Genomic DNA, 21,443 nt, shown 5'->3' on the forward strand with positions numbered 1-21,443 from the left:
TTACCCCACGACCGAGATTCTGGAACACTGCGGACCGTATTTATTGGGCGACCCCACCCGGACGGAAGGCACTTCTGACCCGAGAGGCCTGAGATACGGCCTCGGGCAGAGGCCGCTGCTCCGGATCTAGCCTTGGTCCATGGCGAGTCCGAGGAGCCACGAGGCAGGCCCAGCCACGCGGGCCCCGTCGGCTGAGGGGGAGCCGGCACCAGGCTCCTCCCCGGATCCCGGGGGGGACTCGAGGGAGACCCCGGAGAAGCGCGGAGACGGAGCCGAGAGCCCAGAGCCAGGCCCCCGAGACAACCCGCCCGCCCCGGGCCCCAGCCGAGGCGCCGTCGGCTCGGCCAACAGCCACGGGCTCGGGCTCTCCTTCCCCAGAAGGCTCTGGATGGTGGCGGAGGACGAGGCCTTCCCGTCGGTGCGCTGGAACGACGCGGGCGACGCGGTGGTCATCGACCAGGAGCTCTTCCAGAGGGAGGTTCTCCAGCGCAGAGGCGCGGAGAGCATCTTGGAGGCAGACAGCTTGAAGGGCTTCATCCGGCAGCTGAACCTCCACGGATTCAGGAAACTACGCCCGGCCGGCCCTTCGGCGGGCTCTCCGGGGAAGGAGACGATGATGGTAGCGTAGTGGCCCCCTGCGCCCTACGCTCGCGGCTGCGCCAGCCTCTTCCGGGCAGACCAGACGCCGGACGGGCCCAGAGGGTCCCCTTTCCGAGGGGCGCCTTTCTCACCGGAGACGGGGCCAAAGGGGCCAAGAGCGAGCCTGTGCCATTACACCCACCCCCTTAGAGAAAACCTGCGGGGGGGGGGGCACAGATCCTGGGGGGCCACTTGGTGGCAGGCAGCTAGGCGAACACCTGGGCCCGGGTGGCGTGAGCTCGTGCCAGGCGTGGCGGAGGCCTCTGACCCCCAGCTCCTGCGGGCCCTCGGGGAGGGTGCCTCTTTTCTCCCGGAACGGCTAACCTGACTCCTCTCGTTTCAGATCTACCGCAACTCCAACTTCCAGAGAGACAAGCCTCTGCTCGTCGAGAACATCCAGGGAGCGAGGCTTCCGCGGGGACCCAGCGGGCCGGGCCCCAAGAGAAAGAAGCAGCTCGTGCCCACGAGACGCTCCCCGCGGCTCCGCCCCCAGGATCCCACCAAGGAGGCTGCCGGCTCCAAGGCCCCGAAGGAAGCTCCCAGTGCTCAGGGGCCCGGTGCCACCCGGGCTTTCACGTTCTCTGGCCTCTGGTCCAGGAGCAGTGTAGCCGGGCAGGCCGGGGCACACCAGCCCCTCCGTGAGCAAGGTGGCCCCAGTGGGGAGGGCACGTCCAGGAATGTCACGTTGGTGCCCCCGGCTACCGCCGGAAGTGACAGTGCAGAGCAAGTGCCCACCAGCCTCCCGGTTTGCCCAGCGTACGGCTCGGTGCTGTCTCTGTACACCACCTTTTCCTCCATCCTCCTGGTGGCCCTTCCAGTCACGGCCCCAAACGAGGCCCCCGAAGGGGACGAGGGGCAGGAGGGCTCCTCAGATCACAAGAGTGCCCTCTGCGAGTCGTGCAAGGACAACCCGAGTCCCTGAGCGCGCAGGCCCTGGTCACAGACAAAAAGCACCACCCCGAACCAAAAACCCAGCCTGGGCTTCAATAAAGACGAGCAAAACCCCACGGGAGGAAATAAACCACGGAATGAGAACCGCGAGTCTGTGCTCTCTCTCTCTCACCTTCTGTTCGCCACACGTCCCCACAGAAGCCCCGCGAGGCTGCAAACCCCGGCCCGAGTCGGCTTTGGTCCCGTCGTCCGCTTGCACTTGAAGCGGCAGCATGTCGCACGCGCGGCCAAGGATGTGGCTGGGGCACTGGGCCAGCCCCAGAAGGTCTGGTCCCCGGGCCTTGCCTGCCGGTCAGGAGACAGAGCGGCCCGGCTCCTGACCGTGGGCAGCATGTCCCATCCCTCGTGCGTGCTGCAGCCGTAAGGTCTTCCTCACGGGCCCCCTTGGGATGCCAGAAGTTTCTGATCAGCAGCTGAGCGTCCTCTGCTCACCGTCCAGGGCCTCCCAAAGAAGACCCCGGAAGCCAGGGCCACCCCCCACCGCCACCCCCCGCCAAGGGACGGGTGAGCAGGGCAGCCTGGCTCACAGGGGACAGGCCGCTCCGGCCAACACCTGGCGGAAAGCCCGTCACCCGCACAGGGAACAGGCACTAGAAACCCCGCTAACGCACGAGCCCAAAGCCCACCCATCAGTAAAAGATGTCCAGCAAGGGAACGGCAGCACCTCTCACCTTGCCAGCAGGGCTCGATCTAGGGGCCTTTCTTTGGATGGGAAGCAGCACGGCTCACGCGTGCGCTTCCTGAGCCTGGGGATGCTTTTCAACGGGACAAGAGGCAGCCCCTGCGAGGACAGACAGCGCCCCGTTTCTGAGTCGGCCGTCCCCTTCCCCGGGAACCAGGCCGTCGCCGGCCGGTCACTCCCAGGCAAGCCTTCAGTGCCCGCTGCCAGCCTTCCCCACCGGCCCCGACGCTGTTCAAACATCCTAGGAGTCTTCGCCGGAGCAAAGGGGGCAAACACCCCCCGGTCCTCTCCAAACCCCTCTCCCTGTCACGTCTAGATCAGCAGGACCCAAGCAAGGCCAGGGCAGCTGCCCCTTTGCCTAAAGGTCCAAGTCCTCGAGATGCTGTCACCGAGCCCCGAGTGGCAGCGCACAGGGAGCCCCCCCCCCCGATCCTGGCACCCGAGTGTCACATCTGTGTCCGCCAACAGCAGAGAGTGGGCGGCGCCAATCCAGACAGAACCAGATGGGCACGTCTGGGCGCGACGGCGAGTTGACAGCGTCACGGTTCAGCCGGTCTCTCGGTCACCTTCCCTCGAGAGCCCACGCTGGTCAGGCTTCCTGCCCCAAGGGGATCAGGTGCTCGGGGATGTCGACCTGGAAGACGTCCCTCCCGCCTCTCCTGGGGACGGGCTCCAGCAGCCACCGGGGGTTTGCGAGCGCCGTCAGGTACTTGTGCTGCAGGCCGGTCAGGACCGCTTGGTTCTCCAGCTCCACCAGCTCATCGGCACTCAGGTCTTCTGGGCACAGCACGGTGTCCCCGACGTCAACGAGCCCTGCGCACAGAGAGAGAAGCGCACGGCTGTCTCCCTCCCCTAAACCAAGGCCCCCCCGGAGAGAGCAGGGCTCTTCAGCCTTACAACCCCTAGAGGTGAAGGGGACATCGCCACGGGGGGGCGGGTCCCTCTGGCTGAGCATTCGGGATGCGCCAACCTCTGCTCAGGGAGTTCGGGGCAAGGCCGAGGGGGGGAGACAAATGAAAAGGGGAGGCCTGGGCCTCAACGACCCCACCCGGGTCCCCGGCAGGGCAGGTCCCGGCCCGACCGCTGCAGGCAGCGGGCACAGACGAGAAGGGCCCCGGCCAGTGCGGGGAACCGATGCGTGAGCGGGTTCCCCACCAGGGAGGGGTTGGGGACTCGTTCAGGAAGCCCCAAGGGCTGGTCAGAGACCACCTGCCTGCCTCTGGGCACCGTGTTGCCTCTCGTGGTCTGGGCCATGGGCACACACAGACCCACGTGCACGCAGAGAGGGGACGGCCCCATGCAGGCCTGGCCCGTCTCTGCCTCTCCGATCACAAACGGGAACCTCGGCCCGACCCCAGCCCAGGGCCTCGCTGCCCCTCTGAAGCGGCGCTGCGTCGAGGAAGCTCAGCCCCCACATCAAGCGGTTCCCAAGCAAACAGGCACAGAAGCCCGGGTGCCAGCCTGAGGGGCGGCCCGCGCAGGTGCCTGAGCAGGGCTCCCCGGGGCCACTTGCCCGCTATCACCCCGCGGCCGAACTTCTCCCCGGCCTGCAGCAGGGCCTGGATCTGGGCGGCGCTCATCCCCAGCCGCTCCCCCAGCAGCTCCCGCCAGGCAGCGTCTTCCCAGTCCCTGTGCGCGATGTGCACGGCCAGCGTGCGGTGCCGCTGGCTGCTGAGCAGGGGCCGCCAGCGCGTCTCCAGGGTCTTGACCCCGTTTAAGACGAACCCCGCATACGGCTGCCGGAAGGACAGGCAGCCGAACTTCATGTCCGCACAGCTCCCCGGGCCTCGCGCGGCTGCGGAAACACAGAAGCACAGGGGTCAGCGGGCCTGCCGCCCCGGCCCGTGGCCCTGACCGCACCCCAACGCGCCCCGAGAGCCCACTGACCCGGGGGGAGGGGGACCAGAGAGCGCCGGCTCCTTCCTCCCGCATCCACGCGCTCAGCAGACAGGGCCTGGCACTGGGGGGGGAGGCGCCCGTCTGATGGAGTCCGTGGGGAGCCCGCGAAGGAGGGTGGGGACAGCGAGGGAAAGGCACGTGGTCAGTTCTACCACAGAGGCCCCTGGGCTCCGGGGGAAGCACAGAGGACCCAGGGCCCCATGGCTCCACAGCAGAGCGGCCAGGCTCCAGCCCCCTCCTGGCACAGAGCTGGACAGTCTGGGCTGGGCTCCGCCCCCGGCCCCGCCCCTGCCCCTGCCCAGCCCAAAGCATCACAGATGCCCCATCTCCCCGCCCTGCTCCAGGGCTGCGGAGGGCAGGCAAGCCCTTGGTATCCAACCGCAGCCAGGCCAGGCGGCAGCCCCACGGGGCTCAGGCGGCCCGCCAGCAGTCTCCTCCCCAGACCTTTGGCAGCCACCCTCCTCCCACCCTTCCTGCACCTCTGCCCTCCGCTGTCAGCAGGTGCCCTGCCCCCAACCGGAGCCCAGAGACAGGACACAGGAGACCAGCACAGGCCCTGGTGCCCTCGCTCCTGCTCCACGCCCCGGCCCTGGGGCGGACCCCATCCAGGGACGGCAGAATCCAATCATCAGAGAACCCAGGCGGTTCGGTTACTGTCACCCCCACTCTACAGCTGAGGACCAGGCGCCCAGGAACAAAGAGGCAGCCCGTGACTCCCGGGGGCCCGACTGCAGGCACCCTGGGCCCCGTCTGCTCTGCTTGTCCCTGGAGGGGCCCCTCCTCCTCCTCGCTGAGGGCACAGCTGGCGGCAGGAGGAGCAGGGCCACGGCCTGAGCCTCAGCCACGTCGCCGCACCACAAAGAGGAGCCTCAGTTCCCACATGGCCGTGAGGTCGGGGGACGAGGCGCCCAAGGCACCTGGCCCACTTCCTTCCAGGGGTTTCCTTCCCCAAGCAGAGCAGATCCACCCTTCTCACCAGCACCCACCGGGCCCCACCGCGCCTGGCTCCTGCCCCCTCTCCTCTTTCTTCGCCCCCCATGGCCACGAAGGCCTTCCTTCCATCCCCGGACCATGCCACCTGTCCCCCTCCCTCAGGGCCTTGGCAGGCGGTTACGGGTTACGAGGCTTCCCCCAAATCCACGGGCCGACCTCTCAAGCCCAAGTACCTCGCGGCAGGACCTTCCATAGAAAGGACAGGTCTTTACAGGGCTCATCATGTTCCCATGTGCGCATCAGGAGGGGCCCTCATCTAACAGGACCGAGGCCTCCTAGAATGGGGAAATGCAGAGACAGAGGCACACGGGGACTCCGTGCGAAGACGGAGGCAGAGCTGTACCAGCCAGGGGAGGCCAAGGAGTGCCAGCAAAGGCCCGGCAGCGACGGGAGGGCTGAGACAGATTCCCGCTCACAGCCGCCCTCGCAAGAGCCCTGATCTCGGGCGTCCAGCCTCCAGGACCTGAGCTAACACACGGATCTGCAGTGTAAGCCACCCCGTGGGGGGGACTCTGGCACGACTGTCCAGGCAAATGAACGCAGAGGTCGCCACGGGGTGCCGAATGATGTCTCCACTCCAGCACCTCAGGCGTCTTCCTCCACGTCACAGGGTCACTGCCTACGTGGGGTCCCGCTCTCGCTGGTCCCGTAAGTTACAGCCTCTTCCCCTGCTCGAGGGGTCCCACTCTCCGCCGCTATCAACACACACGGACTGAAGACCGCGTGAGGCCCCGGCCGCGCGGCGCACACCCCGAGATGCCTCCCCACGCCAGCGACACCCCCACAAAGGCTCCCGTGTGCACCCCACGGCCCACAGGCAGGGGCTCCTCACATGCTGCTTGGCCCTGAGCATCATCAGCCCGCTTCACCTGTGCCAACCTGATGGGTGACAAAGGGGCGCCCTATGCACTCTGTCTGGATCGGGCATGGGGGAGGCTGGCTGGCCCCTGTGGCCTGGCCCCGTCTGGTTCCTCTCTGGGGTATGTGACTCGAGCTCAGGTGTGCCAGTTTCCGCCACTGCTTCTCAGCCAACCCTCTTCTCAGTGCCGCCACCAAAGCACACCCATGACACCTGAACTGGGTGGGCGGCATCCCTGGAGAGAGCTAGCTGATGTCGCCCTAAAGGGAAGAAGGGTGCCGAGGGCCCCCCTACCTCTCCAGGCACAAGGCACCTGCTCGGCGGCCTGCGGAGCAACCTCTTCCTCTTGCCTCCGTGTCTTCACCTGCACGAGGACCAGAGGGATGAGAGCAAAGCTCATCAGCTACAAGACAGCAGTGCTGGCAGAGGAGCCAGAGCAGGGACTGGAGACCACCGGGCCCCAGGAGGGCCCTCCTCAGGAGAACCGCACATGACCACAAGCGCTCACTCAGGGCTGGTTCTGCACCAGGGCGGTGGGTCTCTCCAGCCCTGCTGGCTGAGCCAGGGTCCCCATGAGTCCCAGCCCGCAGCACTCAAATCCGTCCCGCACGACTGACTGATCGTGTTCTCACAGCCCAGTGGACCCCCAGGTCCAGCTGGAGACACCTCCCCGCACATGTCAGGTGGGAAGGACCTGGGGGTCCTACAGCCAGCCTGTCACCCTCCATGGCATCGCGGCTAGTGCCACTGGGAGGGGGAGCCTGGGAAGAGCAGCTGAGCACCGCATGGCGGGGGTCAGGTGTCCGCGATGAGGTCACAGCCTGGGGGCCTGGCGGGAGGCGGGAGGGCAGGACTGGACCTGCAGCCCCGCGTCACCGGGACACACACACACACACACACACACACACACACACACACACAGCGTGGGATGGTGGCGGTGGAGGGAACAGCAAAGTGCGGCCTCGGCCGCCCCGTGCGCGCTCCCAGTCCCAGGGCCCGGGAAACCCCTGCCTGGAGGTACCGTCCGCAGCCGCGGCGGGTGGTGGGCGCGCGGGGAGGGCCCGGCTTCGGCCACCGGGTAGGACAGTCCTCCGCCTCGGGACCCGGGACCGCGGACAGGTGACACCGCGGGCGTGCTTTCTGCGCGCGGCACTGCGCAAACGCAGTCGCTCCCCCTTGCCCGGGCGGACGCACGCACGTCCATACGTACAGACGCAGCCCGCAGGTACGCGGTTACGTCACACGGGCTTAGAACAAACGCGCCTCCCCACACAGGCCCCGGCCGCTAGGAGGCATTGTTGGAGCCCCCAGGGTCTGAGGTGCGCGGGGCCACCGGGCCGGTCGAAGGCGCGAGAGCGGAGTCCAGAGCGGGACCCGAGGAGGACAGGAAGTGGGCGTGGTGCCGGGCGGGGCAGAGTCCGGGTGGGAGGGGCCCGGGGAGGGGCTTCTGGGGTCCCCTGAGGGGACGAGTGGAAGAGGAGGAGCCGGTGGTGGAGCCTCTCGGGTGCCCTGTGGGGAAGAGCTGAGGGAGGAGGAGCCGGGGGAGGAGCATCTGGGGTCCCCCGTCGGGAAGAGCTGAGGGAGGCGGAGGGGGAGGCGGCTAGGAGGAGCAGGGAAAAGAGTACCTGGGGTCCCCCGTGGGGAAGAGCTGAGGGAGGAGGAGCTGAGGGAAGAGGAAAGGAGCCAGGGGATGGCCTGGGAGTTGCTGGGACAAGTCCCTCTGGCCGAGCTGGGTGGGAGGAGCTCGTGGCCGCGGCGGCCGAGTTGGGAGGAGCCGCAGAGGAAGGAACGGGGCGGGGGTGCTGAGGAGCAGGGAGTAGCTGGGCGGAGCTGGGGCGGAGCAGGGCGGGGTGGGGCGGAGGGGGGAGGGGCTGGGGCGGAGCTGGAGCCGCGGGGCGGGGCGGGGGCGGGGCGGGGCGGGGCGGGGGTGGAGCCGCGGGGAGGAGCTGGGGCGGAGCCGGAGCAGCGGGGAGGAGCTGGGGCAAAGCTGAAGGGGATGGCTCTGAGGCCCTGGGAGCCCAGGCCAGATGGGCTCAGCCAGCTCCTTGGTGGAGGCCAGGCAGTGCCCTTTTGAGCCCCTGACCTAGGCCAGGCCGCGGCGGGAGGCAGGGAGCGGGCAGGGCCTCTGGGCCGAGTCCTGCACCTTGGGGCGACCGCCCAGGCCCGCTCCCCTCCTCCAAGCCACCCTGGGACTGGTGGCTGAGTCCCTGGGGGCAGTCTTTGTGGGATGTTTTCTGCAGGTGAGAGGAAGGATCCCCGCCGGGTGTCTTGCTGCCTCTGGCACCTGACCTGTTCCAGACAAAGCCACCTTCCGCTCAGAAGTCTTTTCCTGTCCTCTCCCAGGTGGGGCTGGCTTCATGCCACCCTCCTGGCTCTGCTCCTTGTGTCCCGTACTGTCGCCCTGCCTCCTTGCCCTCCCCGCGCCCCCCGCCTCCCACTTCCCGGATGACCAAGTCCTGTGTCCCTGCCTCCCGAGTGTCTGCTCAGAAGAAATGCTGCTCCTTCCTGAGATCAGGCCTCATGGCCCATGGGTGGGGGCGTGGGGGGCAGGTGCCATCACCTGAGCCTCCCCAGAGGCCTGGACGCCTGCTGTCTCCTATTCCAGTGTGTGCCCACTCGCCACGGATTCCGCGTCCCAGTGCCCATCTGTCACCCCTGGGCTGACAACCCGGCCCAGCCTGTTTACGCCCCAACACCTCTGGGCCCAGAGGGCCTTCCAGTGGCCCCAGCTCTCCCTCCTTGTGGCCCTGCACGTGCTCTCCTGGGACTCGACGCTGTGACACATGTGGTGTGCCGGCCCGGAGACGATGGCCCCTCTTGTCCTGACAAACTCCTGTCCTCCTTCCAGGCATAGCTGCGGCATCCCCTGCTCCGCCTGGCCCGAGTGTCAGGCCCTCGTGTCTGTGAGTTCTGGTGGCACTCTGTACCTGCCCGCCCCGTCCTCCCCAGGGCTCGTCCTCCCCAGGGCTCTTCCTCCCGGGCGGGTGGCTGCTGTCCCGGAGACCGTGGCCCCTGCAGGGGCGCAGAGTCCCTTGAAGGCAAGGACAGAGTCTCCTCGGCTCTGTAAGCCCGGTGCCCGGTGGTTGCTCTGGAAAAGTGGCCTCGGCAGAGGCCTGCTCTCTCTCCCAGGGGGCTGCGCGTCCTCTCTCCTTCCAGAAGCCCGAGGACACAGGACTGCTGGCCATGAGGTGAGGGACAGAGGGTGTCTTTGTGGATTTTCAGCCTCAGGGCTGCGGGGACCCTAAGGCTCACGCGATACCCAGCTCCCTCCTGCCGGCGGCCCCTCCTGGGCCTGTCGCCCTCGGAAGGGTGTCCAGCTGTGGCCAGGCAGCCCAGAGTCTCCTGGGAGTGACGTCACATCACCAGGGAGGGTCCCCGGGTGGTGGGCCCTGGTGTCGCCCCGAATGCTGTCGTTGGAGCCCAGGGCACCTGCTCAGAGTCAGCTCCCCTTTCTGGCCCCGTGCCCAGGTCACCAGCAGAACTCACGGTGCCCGCCGCCCTTCTAAGCACTGGCCTTTGGGCCCCTTCTAGTCCCCAGCGACTGGGATCCATCCAGCGCCCGGCTCCAGCTGCCCCCTGGGAACTGGCCATGTCCACGCCTGGGTGCTCCCCTCCCTGGCTCTGCCAGCCCACCCAGTTTGGCCCTGGCCATCGTCCTGCCCCTCCCTCCTGCTCCAGGGATTCCTCCCCGGGCCGCTCTTCTCTGCGCCTGGCGCCCGCCCTGCTCTCCTCCTTTGCAGAGAGCCTGGGGTGGCATCTTTGAGGCCCAGAGAGGGTCCCAGTGCACAGCTGCCGCGTGTTCTGGGGCCCCCCGGGCTGGGATCGGCTTGACCCCGTTTCCCGGTTGCCCGGGAGTCCTTGCCAGGGCCGCTTTCCTCTGGGAGAGGCCTTTGGCCCGTCGTTCTACTGAGCTGCTTGTCGTCTTTGTGCCGAGTCGTGGGAGCTCTTCCTGGGGTCTGGGTGGGAATGCGGCCTGGGGCCTTGTGTTCCAGCCGCTTCCTCCTGCCCCTCGCGGGCCGGTTTCCTCCTCTCTTTGCAGGCCGCTTTGGACGCGGGGTTCGCCTAGACGCTCTGAATTGGAAGCGCCCCAGAGGTCGGGGAGTGTCCTACCCGCTGCGGGCCCCTGGGCCACTCCCAACCCGCGACGTGGGGCGGCGGCCCCCGAGGAGGAGGTGGCCTTGGGTCCAGCTCTGGGGCCTTGAGGAAGGGCCCCTTCTGGTCTGTGTAAGTGACTGGGGCGCCGCCCGGCTTGCGTTGCGCATTGCCCCCCCGCAGGACCGACCACGGGCGGCCGCGCAGCCTTGTGTCCTCTGCCCCAGCTCTCCCTGCTCGCCTGCCCGGATCTGGGCCGTGGCCAAGACACCCGCTGCCCGGCCCGCCTTCCTCCCTGTGCCCTGGGCAGCTCCCGCCGGCCCTGGCCCTCACCGCCTGGCCCGGATCCAGTGCTCCAGCCCCAGAACCGTAGGAGTTTCTCATTTGGCCTCAGCGACCCTCGGCGGCCTCTGCAAGAAGCTGCGGCGCGGGCTGGTGCCTGCACAGGGCACGTGGTCCAGGGAGTTTCCGGGCCCTTCTGGCGCTGCCCTGCTTGCATTCCTGTCCCCGGCCATTATGTCACCTCTAACCTGGGGCGAGGGGCGCTCTTGGGCCTCGGGGGTGCTCTTGGATCTCGGGGCCCTTGACCGCCCTCAGTCTCTGAGCAGAGAAGCTCCCACCGGGCACCTGGCCCTGCTCGGCTGCAGGGACCTCCCCGCGTCGGGCTGTGGCCGGCACCCGGGTGCGGCTTGTGTGTTTGTGAGACGCAGGGGCGGGAAGAGGGCTCTGGAGTGCGCGCTGCCCTCCCGGCACCCCGCCTCGTCTGTCCGGGGCTCCGGGGAGCGGGCCACTGCGCTCGCTTGGGGCGGTCGAGCCGCCCCTCGAGGGGCTGCGGGTCACCGTGACGCTGCGACGCTCAGGAAGAGAGGCTGTGAAGGGTCAGGAGCAGAGGACACTCCTCAGGGACACCCCGAGGCCAGGCGTCCCCAGCTGGGGTGTATGTCCCCTGCTTTTGCTGTGCCTCTTTCCTTTAGTCCCTGGAGCTCACGCAGTGTCACCGTCCTGCCTGGGACTTTTCACGTAAGTTAAATGCCATCCCAGGTTCTGGAAGATTCCTCAGAAATCATGGCGGGAAGCCCTGCTCCTCCTTCTGGCAGATATTGATTCCAGGCGCTCTGGGCTCAATACCAGCTGTCGCGGCCCCGGGAGTGGCCCGTCCTACCTGGGACCTGCGGCCCCTCTGCTCAGAAGCTGCAGCGCAGGGGGGGCCTCCTGAAGCCGAGACGGGGCTTTGGGCGCTCCCACCGCAGTGTCACTTGGACGCTGTGCCCGGCAGCCCCCTGCGCTCTGGTTGTCCAGTTTCCCAGCGTTGTGTCACCCAGTGCGTGGCCCGAGGTCCCTTTGGGAAGGGCTGGGGCCACTGCAGTGTCTACTTGCCTCGGTGGTGCCGCGTCCTTCTCCCTGGGGACCCGGCCACATCCCCGGGCCCCAGTTCCGGTATCTGAAAACCGGCTCGGGACAGGACCTGGGCAAGGGGTCAGGACCTGTTTATGGGGGTGGCTGCCCTCGGCCTCCTGCTGTCCCGGCTCTTTCGAGTGTCCATTTTAGACAGTCCCCTGGCCGCTTGCCTGTCCTTCCCACCCCCGAAGGCCGTGCCGTAGCGCCCACCCCCCGCTCTGTGGCCAGCATCAGAGCTCCCGGTCAGCAGTGGCCATCGTCATCGTCCCCGGCTTGGCGGGCAGGCCCTCTGCCGCGGTTCCTGGGTGGCGGGGTGGGGGGTCCTCTCCTCCCTTCCCAGGCTCGGCGCCCCGCCCTCTTGGCCGGAGACTTGGCTCGGCCTGGCGGCCTGGCGGCCGGCTGCCCACCTCTTCCCGTCGTCCTGGACTCCGCTGCCTGCCGTGCTGAGGTCCCACAGCACATGGGGGGGGTCCCCCTGTTTCCCGGACAGGGCACACCCGTGGGGAAGACCCGGGTCCCGTTTGGCTCCCTTGGGGGGAGGGAGGTGGGTGCAGTAGCTCCTTGTGGGGCGGGGGGAGCTGCGGGCCCAGAAGTTTCAGAGACACCAGGGGTCCGTCCGATGCAGGGCCTCCCAGTCTCCCTGTCCCTGGTGTCGGGGGTGCGGGTTTTCCCGGGTGGGCTTTGGGCGCTGGTGTGACTGACCTGCTGGTGGGAGGTTCGGCCCCTCCTGTCGAACCCCGCGGGGACGTTTGTGGGCTGCCTGAGCCGGGGCTCCCCCGGGCTCTGACTCTGCCCTCTGCCCTAAGCTTCCCATCCCCCTGCGGTCAGCAGAGCCCAGAAGTCCCCCTCGTCTGTTCACCCCCATGCTCCGCACGCCTGGATCTTCTCCCCCAGCAGGAAATTCCTCTCCACCTGCCGGCCCAGCAAAGGCTCCAGCGTGAACGTTCCAGCAGCCGGACTCTGGCCTTGCACCCGGGGCTGGGTCTTTGTTGAGAGCAGGGCAGGTGATGCCAGTCCCAAACCCAGAGCCCACCTTAGCGGCTGCTGTCTGGACCAGGGCAGAGCGCGACGGCTCAGGCTGGGCCGCTCGGGAAGCTGATCCCGGGAGGGGGTTGGCGGTGCCACAGGCTGCCTGGGGGGAATGGGGCAGGCTGTGCCTTCAGCCTGCTGTGTCGCCCTCACAGTTTCTGCCAGCCCGTCTGGGAGCTGCAGGGCAGGGACGGGCATTAGAGGTCCCCGCCATGGGCCCCGGCGGTCAGGCCTCGCTGTGCCCAAGGCCTCGCGACCCACATCGACCGGCCGGCCGGCCGGGAGAACCAGCATCCGGAACTGGTGCCCGAGGCGTGGCTCTGTGCTGAGTAGGCACGCGGGGCACCAGCTGCCTCGGTCCCGGCGGCTCCGCGCTCTGCCCTGCTGTGGGCCTGGTGGCAGGTACTTTGGCCTCGTGCCCCAGACCACCCCTGGGTTGGGGAGGGGACATGCTTCCTGGGCTTTGGCTAAGTGGCCACCTCTGACATCGGTGTGAGCGCAGCCTGATGGAGGAGAGCAGATCCGAGCACCAAACATCAAAAGGCAAAGCACCTTTATGTCCTCAGACAGCCATCCTGTAGGAGGCGCCTTGTCAGCGCAGGGACACTGGTGTCCATTGGCCTCTGTGTCACTGGGGCTGGGGGCGCTGGGGCATCTTCCAGGCCGACCCGTGAACCGCAGAGTCTGAAACGAGGCAGAAGGAGGTTGGGTGAGCGTGAAGGGCGGGGAGCCGCTGACTCCGAGCAAGGGGCTGAGGAAGGGCCCGAGAGGAGGCCGTTTGGGGGGGTTCTCGACCTCAAAGGGTCTCCTTAGCTGGGGACGGGGGGAGGGTCCCCCGAAGGGCATTCAGGGAACAGAGACAGGTAGTGAGATCATGGGAGATGCAACTGGGAAACTAGAGGGGTTTCAGCTCAGAGGCCACCCTAAAGGGTCTGGGCTGCGCTCTGGGGACAGTGGGTGAGCGCCCTCACTTGCAGTTTTAAAAGCACACTCTTGCTTCTCTCCCTGAGAAGAACTCATAAATCACCCATTTGCTGAATCAGTGATTTGACTTTTGTGGGCCTCCTGTGCACCAGGCAGTGGCTAGACAAGAGAGGTGCCCAGGTGAGACATGGCCCTGTGTGGCCCAGGAGCCGCTTCCCCACCTGAGCAATGGAACTGGCAGCAGCCGACTGTCCTGGCAGTGCTGCACATACATGCCTTTATCTGCAGGCCACCTCCTCCTGGCGTCTCCTCAGCTTTCCAATTCTTGTTCTTGACTTCAGAAAGAACTTTGGTGAGGTGATGGTAGGTTTTTATGTTCTGAGGGTATTGCTGAGGTGGGGGTAAGGGGTTGGGGCCAGAACCCCTTGGCCTCCAGTGGAAGGTTGATTTGTCCCGTGTGGCACCCTGAGTTTCCCCAGATGAGCAGCGTGGCTGTGGCTGACAACTTAGGGAAAGAAGGTATGGCTCGGTTTTGCCCAGACCAACCCCCCCGATGGCCTGAGCTGTGCCAGCCTCCAGGGCCACGACGGCTTCAGGACAAGGCCTTGAAGGAGGAGGGTGGATGGTGAAGATAAGCCAGTGGGGGAGGGTGGCCTTGGCATGTCGTATCGCCCTACTACAGTGTTCCCAAATGACACTTGGAGGAGGCTTTAGGAAAGGGGCAAGCTTCCCGTCTGAAATGACACTAGCTTTGACAGGAGTCTGTGCTGCTTGGTCATTGTGCCATCTGCTGGCCAGGTTGTCCTACTGCACTTTAAAAAAAATTGCATAGGTTTACAGTGTTGTATTAGCTTCTGCTGTACCACAAGGTGATTCTGTTTTATGTGTATATATTTTTTCAGATTCTTTTCCATTATAGATTACTACAAATATTTAGTAGAGTTCCTTGTGCTGTATAGCAGAACCTTGTTGTTTATTTTATACATATTAGTGTGTATATGCTAATCCCAAACCCCTAATTTACTCCTCTTCCCCTCTTTCCCCTTTGGTAACCATAAGTTTGTTTTCCATGTCTGTGAGTCTGTTTCTGTTTTTTGGTTTTGAGGTTTTTTGTTTTTTTTTGTTTTTTGTTTTTGCTTTTTATGGCCACACCCATGGCATATGGAAGTTCCCAGAGGGGTGGAATTGGAGCTGCAGCTGCCCACCTACACCACAGCCACAACAATGTGGTATCCGAGCTGTGTCTGTGACCTACACCGCAGCTCATGGCAACGCCAGATCCTTAACCCACTGAGCAAGGCCAGGGATTGAACCCTCATCCTAATGGATACGATTCAGGTTCGTAGCCTGCTGAGCCACAACGGGATGTCCCTGTTTCTGTTTTGTAAATAAGTTCATTTGTACCATGTTTTAAAATTCCACATGTGATATGATATTTGTCTTTCTCTCTTTGACTTACTCATATGATAATCTCTAGATCCATCCATGCTTCCACAAATGGCATTTCACTCTTTTTTATGGCTGAGTAATATTCCATTCTATGTATGTACCACATCTTCTTTGTCTGTTCATCTGTTGATAGATACTTAGGTTGCTTCCATGTCTTGGCTATTGTAAATAATGCCACAGTGAACATAAGGGTGCATATATCTTTTCAAATTAGTGTTTTGATATTCTTTGGATAAATACCCAGAAGGCTGGCTTCAGGACTGTTCCTTCCTCCTGACAACCTTCCAGAACCCTGTCTATAGTTCTCTTTTTGTGCAAGGTTGCCTTGCGTAGTTTCCATTTGTGTGTGTGTGTGTGTGTGTGTGTGTGTGTGTGTGTGTGTGTGTGGTGTGTGTACCCTGTTCCCCCAGCTAGACCGGAATCCCTCTGTGGGTAAGGACCCCACCCAGGTCACCTCTGTACTGTCCCCAGGGCCTGCCTCCGAGTACCAGGAGTACCAGGTTCTGACTGATGATGGCAATGAACTGTCCATCTCGAGTCACCTCGCACTCATCAGCTGTTCACCATGACATGGTGCTGTGCCACTCTGGCCTTGGCAGATGGAAGAGACATGCCCGCCCGGAGTCAACCTGTGCAGTTTGGGTGAGGAGGCAGGTATGTCAGTGATCTCAGTGGAGGCGGGACCAGAGGCAGAACTGTCTGAGGTGCTGGGAGGCCTCGGGAGAGTCCGGGAGGCATCCCCCTGGGAGACAGGAAGGCTCCAGAGAGAGGCTGGCTCTGAGCTGTGCGCTAAAGACTGGGCAGGGCTTGGAAGGTGGCAGTACAGGGTCCACTCCCAAGAAGCCAGCTTTTGGTTGGGGGCGGGGGTGGGGGGGGGGACAGGAGATCAGAGGCAATAAGGAGCAACAGCCCAGGCAGAGGGCGGGGCGCAAAGGTGCTGCCCCCATCTTATCTCCTTTGATCCTTGAATCGGCTTGGCGAGACAGATGCTGTTACATCCACAGGACACTTGAGGAAGCCGAGAGCACAGAGGCTAAGGGCTGAGCTCTCCCACTTGGCTCGGGGAGAGTTGCGATTCAAACACAGGTTCAGCCAACCCAGAGTCCCAGTGGCCACCAAGCCGGCTGGGAACACAGGACAGGCGCTCTGAGCCTGGTGCCCAAGCTGTCGGCTGCTGCCCTGAGTCTCGCTCCGAAGTGCAGGGCTCGCCCTGGGCCTTGCATGTATTCTTGGCCAAGTCCATTTTCTACACATCTGTTTCCCACCTCCAAGGTGAGGGAGCTTCGCTTCGCTTCGCTGCTTCGACCACTTCCCCTCCTTCCAGCTCCAGTACAGGTGACTCAGGAATTCCGAATCGTATTGTGAGCAGTTCTGCACGTTCCTTCAGGTTGCAGAGGGATTGTCGGGCTTGAATCAAGACTGTGCACTTCATAGGATATGCTTTCTGACGGCAGCCAAAGCAGCAGCTCCATTCCCTCGCCCGGGGCTGGTGCAGGGAGAGGCTGAGTCGGGACACCGGGCGCCGGCTGTGCAGCACGGCTGTCCAAAGGCGCCGTCCTTAAACTTCACCCCTGGTGCTGCAGTGGAGCACTGCCAAATCCAGCCTTTCTCTTTAGCCCCACACTTGAGGGTCCCGCTGCAAGATTCTCCAGAGTGGCCAGGGTGCCAGAGCTTTCATCAAGTCTGTTGCTTGCTTCTGCGTGTAGTCCAGAGCCATGTGGCTTGGCAAACTGCGTGCATCTTACTTTGCTACCCGCGCTCTCCACATACATCTTCCTGCTAGGCTAGAGCAGGGCTTGGACACAGGTTGGTGGGGACACGGGTCGGTGAGGAGTGAAAGTGTCATCTGCCAGCACAGCAGATCTGCCCTTGCTTTCCTCCTTTTTCTTTCAGGAGGAAAGAAAGGCTGTTTGAAAATGACTGTTTCTCATATCAAATTAATCTCAAAGAAGTGCTGTCACTTTCTTCCTGAAACATCAACACGACGGCAGTTTTAAATTGCTTGCCAGTTAGGGGGAGAGCGGGTGCCTTGCAGCTGTCTGCGGGGCGGTGGGCAGGGCTCTGTGCGTCGTGTCTGCTGCAGGAAAGGCAAAAGGCTAACTTCCCTACAAAGCTGCGTGCTTCACGGCATCTTGCCCGCGGGTCCCTGGGTTCCAGTTCAGGAGAAATGTCTCTCTAGATCTTTTTCCTCATTCTAGAGTCATACTGGATTCTCCCCAGGCTCCTGGGAAGGCATTCGTTTCAGAGATGAGGCAGCTGACCTTCAGAGAGGGGGCGTGATTTACCTCAGCTTGCACAGCAAGTGATGGAGCCAGGACTCAACCAGTCCCTTTGACTCCTACACTAGTCATCTGCTCTCTGTCCCCATAGAGGGTTGTGGGGGGTGGGGGGGGGCGGATTTGGGATCTGGAAAGCTCTTTCAAGCTCAGAAAGCATTGGATGCTGGGGCTGTACCGTTGGGGAGTTCAGTCTTGACCCATTCAAAAGGCTGTCTTTCTCAGCCTTCTTTTTGGTTTCTGGATTGCTCCGTTCAATTCCCTGCCTGCCCGGCACGCTTCTTCTCTCCTTAGGGCTGGGGAGGCCTTCTCCCCGGACTGCTTGCTCCACGCCCCACCTCAGTGGCCACTGAGCCTCATGCTGGATTTCGTACCTCAGCCGCCGAGGAAAGCCAGCTCTATAGTTTGGGTCCTTGTGTTGTGTCCCTGCTCAGGCTGTCTTTCCATTCCTAGGTCACATCTCATGCTGGCCACTCATTCCCAAGTACTTTTGCACCCTGGTTGTCTGGAATTTGTCCTCATTGCCTTATCCTTGCTTCCAATGACACGCCTCCTCCCTTTGGCCTTGCTCTCTGGGTCCCAAGCCTTTTCTCAGTGTCTGGTTTCCCTTCTGTAATTCTCTGGATCTGACAGAGATGCACAGTGAAGCTAATGAAATTTAAGATTACGCTTCCGGGTCACTGGCATGTACAGGCCTGGAAGGGGCCCGAGCGTTATCGTATATGCTAGTCGTGTGGTTGTTTCCACTCTGCTGTCTCTGCCACCCTTGCTCTTGTGTTGGGTGCCAATAGGATGGTCGTGGGCGTATTGGGAATCTGGCTAAGGGGACATTCAATTGGATACACTTGGTTTGGAGTTGGAGAGACATCTAAGGAGGGAGCTCCCAACCAATTCCGTGCATGTTCAAGATACAGCTGTAGCAGTCATGTATCGCAATTGCTTCCAGGAATGCTTCTGCTTACTGTGCCAGTGCACACAGCAGCGGGACCAGAGGTGTGAGGCTGGAGGGTATGTTGTGAGATCACTGTGCTTTGCAGCACTAGGGACTAGAATGTGTTGACAGTGGAGGAGCATCAAGGTTCAGAATATATGGAGTTCCCTGGTGTGGCTCAGCCAGTTAAGGATCCGGCATTGTCAGCACTGTGGTTCGAGTCGCTGCTGTGGTGCGGGTTTGATCCCTGGCCTGGGGAACTTCTGCATGCCATGGGAGCAGCCAAAGATAAAGTGTTTAGGCCTGGAAATGGGCACACTTTTTCTTTGCTTAGGTCTTTAGAGCAGGGTTTTGCGTCAACCTGGCTAGGAGTTAGATTGCATTTGAGGTTCTTGTTTCTGTGTCTACTGTCAGTGCAGGGCAGGCTTCAAATCCCTATAGTGACTCGTCACGCGTAGCCTGAGAGTTGGTTTTCCAGAGCAACATCTTTTCAACACTGAGCTTTCAGTCTTCTCTTTGTTCTGTGCCTTGACGGTTTCTGTGCTGCTCCTGTTCCTCTTCTATCCCTTTGCCAGTACCCTTCTGCCATCACTAGTTCCTTGATTGTGTTTGCTCAGGGATGTGGAGAATTGGGAGGGAGGCATTTTCTGTTGTTCTGCTTAAGCCTCAGTCTTAGGCACTAAGTCCAAGATATGGCCTGAAGGGTATGGCCTTGCAAGTCTTTTGCTTCTGGTGCAGTTCTGGGGCCCAACACATATTTCTGCCCTTCCCCCAGGAGTAGGTTTTTTTTTTTCCCCCACTCTTTCCTTCTTCCAGCTGCAGTGAATTTCTACCAGTGCCCTAGAGGTGACAGAGTTTGTTGTCCTTTCCCTACTGAGAAAGGCACTTTCCTCCTAGGGAGGTAGGAGAACACATGGGTTAGAGATTCTTAGCCCTCCTGCCTGGCCAGTATTCCCCTCTCCAGGGTCTGCAACTCAGTGGGCCTTTGTTAGGGCTCTTTCTGATCTTTTCTGAAAGCACCCAGTAGGATTCATGGAGAAAAAGCCTGCCATAGAGTGCGAATGCCCCCGTCCCTGAGACCCTCAGAGGCCGAATACTGTCCGACCAGCCCATAGTCTACCTTCACCAATTCATCAGTGTTTCTAGCTGAACTCTTCTTCCCAGATTTTGGTAAGCTTATCCCAGATAAGTGAGGACTCACATCTCCTCTCTTCCTGCAGGGATGCTATCTCAGATTTGGGGCAAGGTTGCTGCTCTGAAAACTCACCTCTCCAATACAATAAAAATAATTCATGAGGAGTTCCTGTTGTGGCTCAGCAGGTTAAGAATCCAGCATAGTCTCTGTGAGGATGCAGAATCCCTGGCCTCGCTCAGTGGGTTAAGAATCTAGCATTGGAGTTCCCGTCGTGGCGCAGTGGTTAACGAATCCGACTAGGAACCATGAGGTTGCGGGTTCGGTCCCTGCCCTTGCTCAGTGGGTTGACGATCTGGCGTTGCCGTGAGCTGTGGTGTAGGTTGCAGACGCGGCTCGGATCCCGCATTGCTGTGGCTCTGGCGTAGGCCGGTGGCTATAGCTCCGATTCAACCCCTAGCCTGGGAACCTCCATATGCCGTGGGAGCGGCCCAAGAAATAGCAGCAACAACAACAACAAAAAAAAAAAGACAAAAGACCAAAAAAAAAAAAAAAAAAAAAAAAAAAGAATCTAGCATTGCCGCAAGCTGTGGTGTAGGTTGCTGCTGTGGCTTGGATCTGGCATTGCTGTGGCTGTGGCGTAGGTCTGAAGTTGCTGCTCTGATTCAACCTCTGGCCTGGGAACTTCCATATGCCACAGGTGTGGCTGTGCAAAGAAAAAAAATCATGAATTTGAAGTTAGTCTGGCTTCTTTTTGGTCTTACCTATGGGGATGATGTTTCTTCCACCTTACTGCATCCCAGAGTGGAAGCTGTCTCCTGGCTAATGAATTTTTAGATTTCCTTAAACCCAGACTGCTCGGCTCTCAAACCCCTTGTATTTACCAATACATTGGAGTGTGCAGAATTCTTCTGTCTTGTGACTGTTGTTCCTAAAATGTACTTCTGTGCTTTGCAGTGAGTTGACTTTTTGAGGGTATTCACATTTTCAGGTATTTCAGAGGCCTTTGTTTATTTCTTCTGCTTCCTCTCAGCAGATGCTGATGATATACTGTTCCATAGCTATTAGTGGATTATCTCTACCTGGCCATATTTTGGGTTTCATTGGGATACCTTGTCACCTAGTTTTGTTGTGGATGTTGTTTATGTTTTTTTTTTCTCTATTACTCTAGCATTTTGTCTTTTTTAAGTGGGAGATTCAAATTTAGGGAGATTCAAATCTACGATGCCATTGCCACCTAAAACCTTGCCTTCCTTTTTTGAAAGATATTTTTGCTGGGTATAAAATACTAGTTTAATGGTCTTTTTAAAAGTTTTTTCTTTTTTTCCCTTTTTAAAAGTTTTTTGGTTAATGCAGTTTCAGAGTTCAGTAAATATCTTGAGGGAAAAACTGACAGCATATTGGGCTCAGTTTCCTCTCTTTCTACCCAATGCTCTGCTGGTTTCTCTCATCTTAGTGGAGGCCCTCAGGCCATGTTCTTAGTCATATCCCCAGCCATTTACCTCATGCTCAGACTCAGCAAACATTCTGAGGAAAAAAAAATGGCTGCAGAGTGTTGTCGCCTCTCTTTCCTGAAGTTCTGGTTGCCTCATTCTGTGCTAGTGCCTTCGAACAGGTGTTTCTAATTTTTTTTTCTTTTTTTGCTTTTTAGGGCCATACCTGTAGCATATGGAAATTTCCAGGCTAGGGCTTGAATTGGAGCTGCAGCTGCTGGTCTGTGCCATATGCACAGCAATGCAGGATCTGAGCCACATCTGCAACCTACACCACAATTCATGACAACACTGCACTCTTAACCCATTGAGTGAGACCAGGGATCAAACCCGCATGCTTATGGATACTGGTCGGTTAATTATTGCTGAGCCATGACAGGAACTCCTGGGTGTTTCCAAATTTTATCTGGCTTTCCTGGTTATTCTCAGTGGAAGTATTAGTCTACTGCAACCTAGTCCATCACATGCATAATCACAAGTCCATCTGTAGCTTAAGTATTTGCAAACTAAATCTCTTCTTCGTGAACTGCAATCATTGCTGAAGGGAGATATTTTGGGGGATTCCTTTTTGAATAGATTTATCATTATTCTTCAAGAAGGAAGACTCTTAAAGATGAATAAATACAACCGAGACGAAGGGAAACGGTTACATTATTACATCATTTCCCTGGCCTCTGTTTTAGGGTGGAAAAGGTA

At 61.0% G+C, this 21,443-nt stretch overlaps 2 protein-coding genes across 34 annotated transcripts in view; one reads left to right on the plus strand and one right to left on the minus strand.

The window, feature by feature from the left end:
• On the minus strand, positions 1–7,834 carry LOC100515119 (protein CXorf40A). 21 transcript variants are annotated; one of them, XM_021079634.1, is made up of 8 exons: positions 7,649–7,834; positions 6,318–6,387; positions 5,338–5,439; positions 4,160–4,252; positions 3,786–4,067; positions 2,907–3,085; positions 2,262–2,371; positions 1–1,973 (listed from the first exon to the last, which is right to left on the minus strand). In XM_021079634.1, exons 3-8 carry the CDS (start codon positions 5,402–5,404, stop codon positions 1,883–1,885), a joined length of 822 nt encoding a protein of 273 aa, XP_020935293.1. In that variant the 5' UTR covers positions 5,405–5,439; positions 6,318–6,387; positions 7,649–7,834; the 3' UTR covers positions 1–1,882. The 21 variants fall into 21 exon arrangements, 18 of the variants coding, with proteins under 18 accessions (XP_020935293.1, XP_020935302.1, XP_020935297.1 ...); XR_002340556.1 differs by lacking the exon at positions 7,649–7,834 and adding an exon at positions 7,045–7,201 and having other exon boundaries at positions 2,262–3,085; XM_021079643.1 differs by lacking the exon at positions 5,338–5,439 and having other exon boundaries at positions 6,337–6,387.
• The window catches only part of LOC106506163, a 23,623-nt gene continuing 9,444 nt past the window's right edge, over positions 7,265–21,443 (plus strand). For 6 of the 13 annotated variants that reach the window (XR_002340543.1, XR_002340546.1, XR_002340548.1 and 3 more), the window contains exons 1-4: positions 7,330–7,413; positions 8,264–8,366; positions 8,872–13,829; positions 15,387–15,569. Coding sequence is in view for 1 of the 13 variants with exons in the window: in XM_021079626.1 (XP_020935285.1) it covers positions 9,990–11,144 (1,155 nt within the window). In the remaining 12 variants the exon portion in view is untranslated. Of the gene's footprint in view, positions 7,414–7,954; positions 8,367–8,871; positions 14,377–15,386; positions 15,570–21,443 lie in introns of those variants that run through there. The other 7 variants (XR_002340554.1, XR_002340552.1, XR_002340549.1 and 4 more) reach the window with 7 other exon arrangements.

The sequence above is a fragment of the Sus scrofa genome, chromosome X (assembly GCF_000003025.6).
Source record: "Sus scrofa isolate TJ Tabasco breed Duroc chromosome X, Sscrofa11.1, whole genome shotgun sequence".
Classification (NCBI taxonomy): domain Eukaryota; kingdom Metazoa; phylum Chordata; class Mammalia; order Artiodactyla; family Suidae; genus Sus; species Sus scrofa.

Bases quoted from the DNA above. Each gene is read 5' to 3' on its own strand.
- LOC100515119 (XM_021079628.1), bottom strand. From the start codon at position 7,227: ATGGACGTGCGTGCGTCCGCCCGGGCAAGGGGGAGCGACTGCGTTTGC. The intron at 4,068-4,159 runs GTCAGTGGGCTC...GTGTTTCCGCAG, and splicing joins TCTGGTCCCCCTCCCCCCGG to CCGCGCGAGGCCCGGGGAGC. The intron at 2,372-2,906 runs GTCGACATCCCC...CTGTCCTCGCAG, and splicing joins GCGGGAGGGACGTCTTCCAG to GGGCTGCCTCTTGTCCCGTT.